The sequence below is a fragment of the Psammomys obesus genome, unplaced genomic scaffold (assembly GCF_907164565.1).
Source record: "Psammomys obesus unplaced genomic scaffold, mPsaObe1.curated_primary_1811, whole genome shotgun sequence".
Lineage (NCBI taxonomy): Eukaryota > Metazoa > Chordata > Mammalia > Rodentia > Muridae > Psammomys > Psammomys obesus.
This window is the reverse complement of record NW_026592890.1, coordinates 13,886,382-13,898,143: the sequence shown is the minus strand read 5'-3', so window position 1 is coordinate 13,898,143 and position 11,762 is coordinate 13,886,382. Positions and strand designations below refer to the sequence as shown.

The following is an 11,762-nucleotide window of genomic DNA, read 5'->3' as shown; positions in this document are numbered from 1 at the left end:
GATGGCTGGCTAGGGGGCTGATGGCGTCTAAAGGCGTGTCATCCCCCTCCAGCTCCAATCCCTAAGGGCTCCCCTTGTCTTCCCAATCAATGAAAATTAAAGTGCAAAGAAAGGATGAATAGTTGGATCCCGAGTCTCTCCTTTGTTCCTCTCAGCTACTGGTACGCAGGAGTTAAACTACAACAGGCTCCTATAGAAACACTGAAGTTAAACAGTCTCCCCCGTTAGCTCTGCGTTTGAAAGAGACAGGAATAGGAACCAACTTAGGGGAGGACGACTGAGAATGGGGAAACAGGAGGATGAGGAGGAGGAGGAAGAAGAAGAGCAGAAGGAGTAGGAGGGAGGGGGAAAAAAGAGCTTTCTGCTTGATTTCCCCAATACAGAATGGTGTGGCATAAATTAAGTTGGAAAAGAATGAATGCTTTGGGCAGGATTCTGATGGATTTTACGAGGCCTTTCAGTACTGCTTTGCCACTGTAATCGAGAAATCTGTGCCATGTCAGTTTAACAAATACTTGATAGTAAGGGGGGGGGTTGTTAAAGATTTGGAACAAGTCTTCCCCTCAAGGTGTAAGCCCTTTCGTGTGGAACTTTTCATTCCCAGTTTTCTAAACAGGCATTCAAACGAGTCTGGTTTCCACTTCCATTTTCTAATTAAAAGGTTCCTGATATTTCTCGTCTTCTTGTAATCTTGAAGGCACAGAGGAGTCTGCATTTGACTTTTTTTCTTTTCTTTGAATCTCTTCTGGGGCAGGAACCCTCTCACCTGAATAACTCCCCCTCCTGCCCCCATAGGGAGCAGCTTCTGAGCTCTGAGAAACAGGCTTCTCAGAAAGTAACTTTCAGAGGACAGAAATGCTAGTCTAGTGAAAGAGGGACCCTAACACTAGGTGGCAAGATTAAGTTAGGATTCAAGCTAGCCCAGCCTTGTGCTGAAGTAGCAAGTCCCCACACAGTTTTCAAAGGACAGGGACTCTATTTTCGCCACTACCATGGGGGCGTGCCATAGGGTGGCAATATCTTTTGAAGCCTCCATTTGTTCTATAATAAACAGTTTTTTTTTTAAAGTGGGGTCCAATCCTGCTTTTCCCACCTCAGCCTTGGGTGTTGGCACATGGTTTTTGGTTAACTCTTTGATTGTCTGTGAGTTGGCAATGACAGCTTGAAGTACAGATTCCTGTTGATTCTGAAACTTGGAAAGTGTTTGGGGGACAGGATAGCAGGAGACAGGCTGGGTCATCAGAAAAGGAGCTGTAATTCCAGTTGCCAGATGGCCCGAAACTGCTTAGATTCTTGTTACCCGTGTTTTCCTGGGCATGGGAAGATTTCTCTCCCTTTCTGTGGATTATATACATCTTGACCCAGATACTGGCCTAAATGATCAAGATACTCTCTGTCAGGACAGGGCTCATTCTCACCAACAGGACAGCAAAACCTACAGTGTACCTGTCGGGCACACCTTAGGGGCTGTGCTATAGTCAAAGCAACATCAGGTCCAGTAATCACACCTTGGGATTCTGCTGAGGCTGTGTAGGTGTGGGGGTGGGATAAGGAGGGCCCTCCAGAAATGGAAACACAGCTCATTGCATGCTCAACACAAAGCTAGGTGCTAAGTCAGAGTCTATACCTCCATTTACTTTTCTCTGGAGCTTTTAAGCAGTGGGGAGGGGGCCAGTTTAGATAATTCATTGTGATACTTGGGTCCCCGGGCCCTCCCAATAAACTCATTTCCCTTTAAAAAAAAAAATAAAAACAAAAGTTCCAGTGTCTGATGGATGTGTAAAAACCTAATAAGGTGACGGTTGTGTAAAGGTTGTGTGTTGGGGGGCGGGGTGGGGGGGTCTTTCGAACATGTGCCGGACATTGTCGCAGAGGCCGCGGCGTGCGCGGAGGGGAGCTTTCTCTCCGCCCTGTGCGGAGAGCAGGTGCTGTCTGCATTACCATACAGCTGAGCGCACAAAGAGCCACTGATTCAGCCTCGCACAATAACAGACTGCCTTAATGACAGCCACGCGAACGACACACACCAAACTCACTTTTTACCAAGCAGAGGGAGGCCTGAGGGGAATACCCAGGAGAGTGGGACCGGACACCAGGGAAGGTGGTGGTGGTCGCGGGGGGGGGGGGGGGTCTTCCGGGGGAGAGGGTGTGTACGCTGGGGAGGGGTTAAGCTTCAGCTTTGGCCCTCCCGGCTTAGGGAGCACACTGCGCGGACCCGATCCCCCCCATTTTCAAGTGATCGTGGACAACACGGGGACACCAGGGCTCCCGGACGCTACGGTCTCTGGGGGCGCCCGGGCGGGACCGCAAGCCCATCGGCGCTCCCCAGGGCTCAGTCGCCACCCTCCAGCAGAGGTAGAAGGGTGCCCAACCTCCCCAAACTTCCCCAAACTGCCGCGATGCCCTCGCCACCCTTTGCCCACCCCTTCAAGGGTCCCTTTCCTCCCCGGTCCCCGCCCCCCTCCGGGAGACTCCTCCTTTGAAAGAGCCTGCCAGGGAGGAGGGGCAGCGGCGGGGACTCGGGCCTCTAACCTCTCCTCGCTTCCTCAGTCCCCAGGACCGAACCAACGAGGAGAGCCTAGGCGGCCGGCGCTGGAGACGCCGGGGTCCCGGGGCCGCGTCCCGGGCGCGAGGCCGGCCGTGAGCGCGCGCGGGAGGAGGCGCAGGCCGCCCGGCGTGCCCAGGGGCTCCGGGCCTGCGGCGGGGCGGTGGGCGCCGCGGCCTCGGCCCCGGCTCCGGGAGCGGAGCGCTTCGTGCCGGCGAACCTTCGGCGGGGATGTAAATGAGCGGTTCCTGCGCCGGGGGAGGGCGGCGGAGGGGCGAGGAGGGCGGAGGCAAGAGGGGACGAGGGGGCGGGGAGGTGGGGGCGGGGAGGAGGGTTGCACATTTTACAGCTCACTGACCATTTGGCGATCCATTGAGAGGAGGGTTTGGAAAAGTGGCTCCTTTGTGACAGCTCTCGCCAGATTGGGGGGCTGCTCATTTGCATCTCATTAGCTATGCGAGCGGCCGGCGGGATTTAAGGGTGGCAGGCGCCGGCCTCGGCCAGATCCTCCGGCGCGCCCCCGCGGTGGCCCTGTCCGACCGAGGCGGGTCACGGGAGAGCACCGGTGCGGCGCGGAGCCTCCCACGCTTCGGCCCCGGGTCCCGGCTGCGTGTTGTCGCATGGCATTGGCCGAATCCCCGAGGAAGACGCGGGGCTTTGCGGTAGCGCCGGAGACACCGGTCTGATCTGGGGGACCCTGGAAGCGGCAGCAGCCGCCGAGTGACGTCCCGGCCGGGGACGACCAGGGCGTGCGCCGCCGTCCCTGCCGCCGCCGCCGTCCGTTCCCACCGCGCCCCTCGGGGCCCCGGATTATCGCCTCGCCGGTGGGATTTCCAGAGCGCCGCTCTCTAACAGGCCTCCGAAGGAAGCCGCTGCAAAGCTCTCTTGGGAATTAAGCCGAACATCTGGACTCTCTCCCCTCTGTGTCTTCCCTCCTTTCTCCTCTTCTCCCTCCGAGAAGAAGCTTCGAACAAAAAAACCAGAAGGGCAGGCGACCCTCACCTACCCGCGGACCGAACGGCAGAAGAGGAAACCGAAAGTTGCCCTTTCTCAGTGCCTCGCAGGGCTCCGCCAGGGACCTACCCGCTGCACCAGACCCTCCGAAAGCCCCCGGCCCTGACCGTCACACCTGGAGAGACGCCTTTCCGCCGGCGCTGCCCGGCTCTCGCAGACTTGCCCGGCACTCCTGGGTCTTTAAGGAAGAGGGGAAAGAGGATACCTTAGGAGAGCCAGGGCTGCCAGCGGTACCATGGGCCGTCGGAGCGCGCTGGCCCTCGCCGTGGTCTCGGCCTTGCTGTGCCAGGTAGGGGGCCGGGCGGGGCTGCTGCGCGGTGGAGGGAGAGGAGTCGGACGGGCCGCTCGGCTGTCCATCCCCGAGTGCCTCCGGCAGCTCCGGCCCCGCGGGCTGCCCGGCCGCGGGAGGCTCCCGGACGGGCGGGCGCTCTGCGGTGCGCTCGGCCTGTGCGCCCTAAGCGAGGGCCCGCGCGCCCCGGGCCCCTCTGCCGCCGGTGCGTCCTCACGCCCCTTCCCTGCGCAGGTCTGGAGTTCCGGCGTCTTTGAGCTGAAGCTGCAGGAGTTCGTCAACAAGAAGGGGCTGCTGGGGAACCGCAACTGCTGTCGCGGGGGCTCGGGCCCGCCGTGCTCCTGCAGGACCTTCTTCCGCGTATGCCTCAAGCACTACCAGACCAGCGTGTCCCCAGAGCCACCCTGCACCTACGGCAGCGCGGTCACGCCGGTGCTGGGGGTCGACTCCTTCAGCCTGCCCGACGGCGCAGGCATCGACCCCGCCTTTAGCAACCCCATCCGATTCCCCTTCGGCTTCACCTGGCCAGTGAGTGGGCACCTGCGCGCACTCGCCTTGGCCTGGAGGGCTAGGGGTGGCAGGCGGGTGGCTGGGCAGTGGGAGGAAGGCACGGGCCGCTGATAAAAATTAGGGAATCCCACAAAGACACGCCTGTGGGCTTGCCTTCTTACCGGGAATCGACAGTCAGTCTCTGGAGGTTGAGGAGGGGATGTGGAACACCAGAGGCTTACACACCTCGCACTCATCTCGAGGGAGTACTTTTCCCTACCCCCAGAGTTAGGAGAGGTCTTGTCTTGTTCCCTAGCTCCTAGGCCTCTGATTGTGTCACTACCAGAGCAGCGACTGCTCTCCACCCTAGAGGTCCCATGCCCATAAAACTAATGACAGCTGTCCTCTCTTCCATCACCCCACCTCTGCTGGCTCCAGCACTCTCTCCTGTTTAGAAAACACAATTTCCTGTGTTAACATTTTTTTAAAACCACACGGGGGGGGGGGGGAACACTCTTTAGAATGCTTCTGTTTTCTTAAGGAAAGTGATAGGAGTTGCTCTTCATTGACACAACACAGAGTGGGCCTCTAGTACGCGTTCGCCTTTAATGCCCTTCCTCCTCCCCCCTCCCCCCCCGTCCTCCCCCCTCCTCCCCTTCCCCTCTTCTTCCTCCTCCATATTTCTGGCTTATTAAGCCCCCCTCCTTTTTTCCTAGGGAACCTTCTCTCTGATCATTGAAGCCCTCCACACAGATTCTCCCGATGACCTTGCAACAGGTAAGACTCCGAAGCCCCAAACTATATATACTCCATGTTGATACACATTTCATCTTACTCCCTCACCCCAGCCCTCTGATATCTTCCTTCTGCACCTGGAGCTCAGAGAAGAAGGGTTCTTGGCTTCCAATCCGTGTTGAGAACATCCATGCCACTCCTTTGGTTCCTAGCTTCTGGGCATTATCAAAACCAACCTGAGCATCTTCTCTCTCAGAAAACCCAGAAAGGCTCATCAGCCGCCTGACCACGCAGAGGCACCTGACTGTGGGGGAAGAGTGGTCTCAGGACCTTCACAGTAGCGGCCGCACAGACCTCCGGTACTCTTATCGTTTTGTGTGTGATGAACACTACTACGGAGAAGGTTGCTCTGTGTTCTGCCGACCCCGGGATGATGCCTTTGGCCACTTCACCTGTGGAGAGAGAGGGGAGAAGCTGTGTGACCCTGGCTGGAAAGGCCAGTACTGCACTGAACGTGAGTCCACGGGAGGATGACTCCTAAGGGTCCATCATGTGGGAAAGACACAGGGCATGGCAGAGATGGCCCAGTGGGGAAACTGAGGCCTAAAGAGTAGTGTCTTGCTAAGGTCTTACAGTAGTGGCAGAGTTAAGCTCAGTTCAGGCATTTTTAACAAGGAAGACCTTGTATCCACTGTAGGAAGCTGCTTTTCTTCACAGGGAGGAGTTCAGAGACAAGGCCAGGGGTCAGGAAGTAAGGCTGTACTCTCCCTAAGGCCTTTGTATTAGAAAGGGAAGGGAGGAAGGAAGGGAGGGACAGAAAGGGGATGTGGAGGGCTCATTTTCCAACAGTTCTTGCTGCAACAATATCTCATTGGGAAGCCCTCCCTTTCCTCCAGAGTTAGTGTGCTTGACCTGCCTGCAGAGTAGTCCCTTTCCAAAGATTCCTTGTGCTGAAGTCTGTGTGGCCTGTCCTGTAGCCTTCAATCCTTGGGGCTGTGGAAAGCCAGCAGGTGTACTGGAGTGCATGACTGAAGGGCACCTGATCTGTGCCTTGTCTTGTCTAAATGCTTATAGTACACTGTCTGTGAAGAAATGCAGCAAATGATGTCCTGCAATCCTCCCGCAGAGCAGGGAGGGGGCCAGGGCCACAGGGAGGACTCCTGCTCTGGTTCTGGCTCATATGCCCCTCCGGGGGGACCTCTCTCCAGCTCTCTGAGCCTTATCTGCCCAACCTGTAGGAATGGCATTTCATTCCAAAGTCTGGGCTCGGTGAACTTTTGTTCCCCTGCCCTGGAACAGTTGAACATTGGACTCTGTGAAGCCCAGAATCTCACTTCCCTGGAGGATGATATGGAGCAGCTTCTTGCTTTAGTTTTTGCCCAAGGATGAAGGGGACCCTACTTCAGTGAGAACCTGAATGTCATTGTTGCCTAGTTTCCCATATCCTTAAGGGCTCTGGAGTGCCTTTGATGCCCTGCCTTGGCCAAGAGCTGGTTGTTTTTTTTTTTTAAGAACCGGAGTTGCTGATCATTAATGAGTTTCATAACTGGGGAAGTGAGCCAGCTCAAAGCCTGAGCCTGTGGCCACCTCTCCCCCACCCCCCAATCCCTTCAGGCATCTCTGGCCTCCCACCGTAGCTTTCTTCTCTCAGGGCCAGTAGTTCTAGGGTAGCCAGAAATCTGAAGTTTTCTTCTTATTCAAACACTGGGGTCTCTCCCGCCCCTGCTTACACGTGCCGTAGATTAGATCTCTCTGAGGATAGGCGGTGGGGACACTGCCTGCTCCCATTGGTAGAAGGTATGTGCACACACGCGCTTGTGAGCGCATACACACATGCTAGGGCTGGGGGTGGGGCGGGGGCAGCATTGTTGTGCTGGGGCAGCTGCGGGAGGGACGAGACAATGGAGCAGCTGTCCTGCCCTGCGAGCTGCACACCAGCTGTCCACTCTTATCTGCACACACACTTTCTGGGATATTAAGAGGTGGGGCTTTGTGCATAGAATTGGGAGGTGGGGGAGGAGGAGGGAGAAGACTTCTGACCCTCTTTTAGAAGAAAAAGGGACAGGGGTAGGAGTGGGGCCTTCTGAGAGCCCTTTTGTCCTGGAAGCACTATGGTAAGAATGCTCATCCCAGGCCTGAATGAAGTCCAAAGCCACCAGCCAGGGTGGGCCAGGCTCTGCACCCTGGGACTCACTCAGCTTGGACCTACAGAGTGGGTACTGCTAATTTTGCCTCAGTCCCACCACCTGGTGATACTGGGGAATCCCTGGGGTGGGGCTCCAACCTATGTTTTTATTTGCTTACAGCAATCTGTCTGCCAGGGTGTGACGAGCAGCACGGATATTGTGACAAGCCAGGGGAATGCAAGTAAGTTTGCAAAGTTGCTTTCCTCTCTCTCTCTCTCTCTCTCTCTCTCTCTCTCTCTCTCTCAGACTGTCTATGTAGCCCAGAGGTTTTTCTATGTAACCTGGGATAGGCTTGAACTCAAGCCTTCTCCTCAGGCTCACCAAAGCCACCATGCCTGGTTCACCTTTTCTTCTTGCTTTTCATTTTTTTAAATAAATAAATACATAAATAAATAAATATTATGTAAAACACTCCAGGTATCAGGTGAGTGGGAGCTGTTACTCTAATAAAGGCCTGAAAAATGTATTAGTATAGATTTCCATTAACTTAAGCTCATACTTAATGAAAATATACAGGCCTCAGTTTAAAAGTTTGTATGGAAAATGACATTTCACATCCATAGCCCTTGTGCATGTTAGAAGCAATCAGGGTAGCCCCTGTGCCCTTCTTCAGAGACTCTGAGATGGCTCAGGGGTTTCAAGTGGCCTAATGTCCTGCCTGGTTTGAGGGCAGGTAGGTTTCTGGTGCTGCTGGATATTTTTTGGTGCGTGGGAATACTATTAGGAATCTAGAAGGTGGTGTGATTTTGTTTTGCTTTTTCCAAGGTGCAGAGTTGGCTGGCAGGGCCGCTACTGCGATGAGTGCATCCGATACCCAGGCTGTCTCCATGGCACCTGTCAGCAGCCCTGGCAGTGTAACTGCCAGGAAGGCTGGGGAGGCCTTTTCTGCAACCAGGGTAAGCTCCTCCCTCTATGATGGCCAAGTCCCCTCAAAGCAGCCCAATGCCTGCTGGAAGAATAGATTCTTCCTGTATTTGACCTTGGGCTTCCTGCCCCCATTCCTGTCTCCATCCCGGCAGACCTGAACTACTGCACTCACCATAAGCCATGCAGGAATGGAGCCACCTGTACCAACACAGGCCAGGGGAGCTACACATGCTCCTGTAGACCTGGGTACACAGGTGCCAACTGTGAGCTGGAGGTGGATGAGTGTGCTCCCAGCCCCTGCAGGAACGGAGGGAGCTGCACGGTGAGTCGGGGGCCCTGTGCTGTTCTCTCTGAAGATGGGATCCTTGGCTTTAAATAAAGTGTGTGGTGGTTTTCAGAACATCTTAAGGAAGCCTTGTGTGGTGTCCTCTTCCAGGACCTTGAGGACAGCTACTCTTGCACCTGTCCGCCTGGCTTCTACGGCAAGATCTGTGAGCTGAGTGCCATGACTTGTGCAGATGGTCCTTGCTTCAATGGGGGACGGTGTTCGGACAACGCTGACGGAGGCTACACCTGCCACTGCCCCGTGGGCTTCTCTGGCTTCAACTGTGAGAAGAAGATGGATCTCTGCAGCTCTTCCCCCTGTTCTAATGGTGAGGGGCAGGGGGGAGGTCTGGGGACTGGCTCTAGAAGCGTGTGCATTCTTATTAGAGGAACACATTGCTCTGTGAGTCATCTTGGGTTTGTGGACTCCCCGAGTCAGTTCTTTGAGGATTCAGGAGGAAGGAAGACATCAGGAGGGTTAGTCTCACCTTCATAACGCAAGGAATGCCCTGGTCAGCAGGCCACAACTTGCTCAGGGTCCGTGGCCCTGCAGGCTCTGTTCTGACAGAGGAAGCCCAGTCACTGTGCTTTTGGAAAGAAGTGTAGCTCCATAGAGCAGTTTGGGTACCAAGTATGAGGAGGCATGCTTTGTGTACCATGAGCCTCTTCCTGGTGAGAGAGAGAGGTCAGGGTACCCAAAATAGAGTTAGGAGGGAAGCTAGGCCCAATAGTCACCTTTCCCTCCTTCTCCCCCTCCCTTTCTACTTCCTTCATTCTTTCCTGTCTTCCCTCCTTTCTGATTGTTTTCAGTCCTGCCCTTCTCACTATCAGTATGCTGTCAGTGAGCAGGACATTCTCTTTAATCCTTGGTTTCTCTACCTGTAACCTGGATCTACGACTGTGTTGTCCCTTGTCTGGTGGTTGTGAGTCAAATGCAGTGATTAGGCAAAATGCTTTACACTGGTGCTGTCAAAACACTGATCTAGAGCCTGGATATGGTGCCTCAGGCCTGCAAACCCAGTTTCTCCAGAGGCAGGGACAGGAAGATCATGCCCAAGGCCATCCTGGCCAATCTAGCAAGGCCCTGGTTGAGGCAGAAATGTGGGGACCGGAGGTATGGGTGATGTAGAGAGTCTGCCTGATACGTGCGATAAAGAAAAGGCTCGTTTTATTTCTGTTGCCTTAAGTCTCCAGCTGTGGTAAACCCCACAGCCTTGTATTTGAGGTCCTAGGCTACGCAGTGCGAAACTAAACTCTCCCTGTACCTGTGGTGTGTGTGAATTATGGTCATAGAGTTGCTGCGTCAGCACGTGTGTTTGGTGAACAAACCGCCATGTGCCCATGTATGATTGCGCCTGCCCTGTCTTGCAGGTGCCAAGTGTGTGGACCTCGGCAACTCCTACCTGTGCCGATGCCAGGCTGGCTTCTCTGGGAGATACTGCGAAGATAACGTGGATGACTGCGCCTCCTCCCCGTGTGCAAATGGGGGCACCTGCCGAGATAGTGTGAACGACTTCTCCTGTACCTGCCCGCCTGGTTACACAGGCAAGAACTGCAGTGCCCCTGTCAGCAGGTGTGAGCACGCCCCCTGCCACAATGGGGCCACCTGCCACCAGAGGGGACAACGGTACATGTGTGAGTGCGCCCAGGGCTACGGCGGCCCCAACTGCCAGTTCCTGCTCCCTGAGCCACCGCAGGGCCCCATGATGGTGGACCTCAGCGAGAGGCACATGGAGAGCCAGGGCGGGCCCTTCCCCTGGGTGGCCGTGTGTGCCGGGGTAGTGCTTGTCCTCATGCTGCTGCTGGGCTGTGCTGCTGTGGTGGTCTGCGTCCGGCTGAAGCTACAGAAACACCAGCCCCCACCTGATCCTTGCGGGGGAGAGACAGAGACCATGAACAACCTAGCCAATTGCCAGCGGGAGAAGGATGTTTCTGTTAGCATCATTGGGGCTACACAGATTAAAAACACCAACAAGAAGGCAGACTTTCATGGGGACCATGGTGCTGACAAGGGCAGCTTTAAGGCCCGATACCCGGCTGTGGACTATAACCTCGTTCGAGACCTCAAGGGAGATGAAGCCACCATCAGGGATGCACACAGCAAACGTGACACCAAGTGCCAGTCACCGGGTTCTGCAGGAGAGGAGAAGGGCACCTCGACACTCAGGGGGTGTGTGCTGTGAGCTGGGCAAGGAGGGCAGGAAGGCCGTTCCGTGTTCTGGATATGTCCTTGTTCAACCACCTTCCTGTGCATTCATTGTGGTTCTCTCTAATTTTCCTTTCAGTGGGGAGGTCCCCGACAGAAAAAGGCCAGAGTCTGTCTACTCTACTTCAAAGGACACCAAGTACCAGTCGGTGTATGTTCTGTCTACAGAGAAGGATGAGTGTGTCATAGCAACTGAGGTCAGTGTGCAGCATCCTCGGCACAGACACGGGTAACGTGGAGAGGGTCCGTTTCTGTCTGAAGTTAACCTCCTCTCCTGTCTCCTGGGCCCTTCTAGGTGTAAGACGGAAGTGATGTGGCAAAATTCCCATTTCTCTTAAATAAAATTCCAAGGATATAGCCCCAACGAATGCTGCTGAGAGAGGAAAGGGAGACCCCAGGAGACCCCAGGGACTGCTGCTGAGAGACAGGTTCAGGCGGAGCTGGTTCTCTCGGAGTTAGCAGAGGCGCCGGACACTGCCAGCCCGGGCTTCGGCGGCCGCTGCACTGCCTGCTGGATGTTCCCATTGCACTATGGACAGTTGCTTTGAGAGTATATATTTAAGTGGACGAGTGACTTGATACATTTAGGGAGCCCTGCCGACATGTCTATCTTGGATTACTATGAGCCAGTCTTTCCTTGAACTAGAAACACAACTGCCTTTATTGTCCTTTTTGATACTGAAATGTGTTTTTTTCTAGATGGAAAAAAACGTGTGTTATTTTTTTGGATTTGTAAAAATATTTTTCATGATATCTGTAAAGCTTGAGTATTTTGTGACGTTCATTTTTTTATAATTTAAATTTTGGTAAATATGTACAAAGGCACTTCAGGTCTATGTGACTATATTTTTTGTATATAAATGTATTTATGAAATATTGTGCAAATGTTATTTGAGTTTTTTACTGTTTTGTTAATGAAGAAATTCATTTTAAAAATATTTTTCCAAAATAAATATAATGAACTACAACTTCAGGTGTAGATTTTGCCTTCTCAAGCATCCATTTCACAAGACTATGAGAAGAGGGGCAGGGCTAGTGCCTTTATGAAGGCCTTGCCTGGGTTCAGTGGAGCGTGGGAAGCATTTCTTCTGCTTTCTCTGGAGTTGC

General features: G+C 54.3%; 1 protein-coding gene across 1 annotated transcript; it reads left to right on the top strand.

Moving 5' to 3' along the window:
• Positions 1-2,909: 2,909 nt before the first annotated feature.
• Dll1 (delta like canonical Notch ligand 1) lies at positions 2,910-11,504 on the top strand. Its single transcript, XM_055616116.1, has 11 exons — positions 2,910-3,848; positions 4,083-4,376; positions 5,054-5,114; positions 5,329-5,586; positions 7,379-7,439; positions 8,024-8,154; positions 8,278-8,447; positions 8,562-8,778; positions 9,821-10,619; positions 10,735-10,852; positions 10,951-11,504. The coding sequence occupies exons 1-11, from the start codon at positions 3,795-3,797 to the stop codon at positions 10,954-10,956; spliced, it is 2,169 nt and encodes a 722-aa protein (XP_055472091.1). The 5' UTR covers positions 2,910-3,794; the 3' UTR covers positions 10,957-11,504.
• Positions 11,505-11,762: the final 258 nt, after the last annotated feature.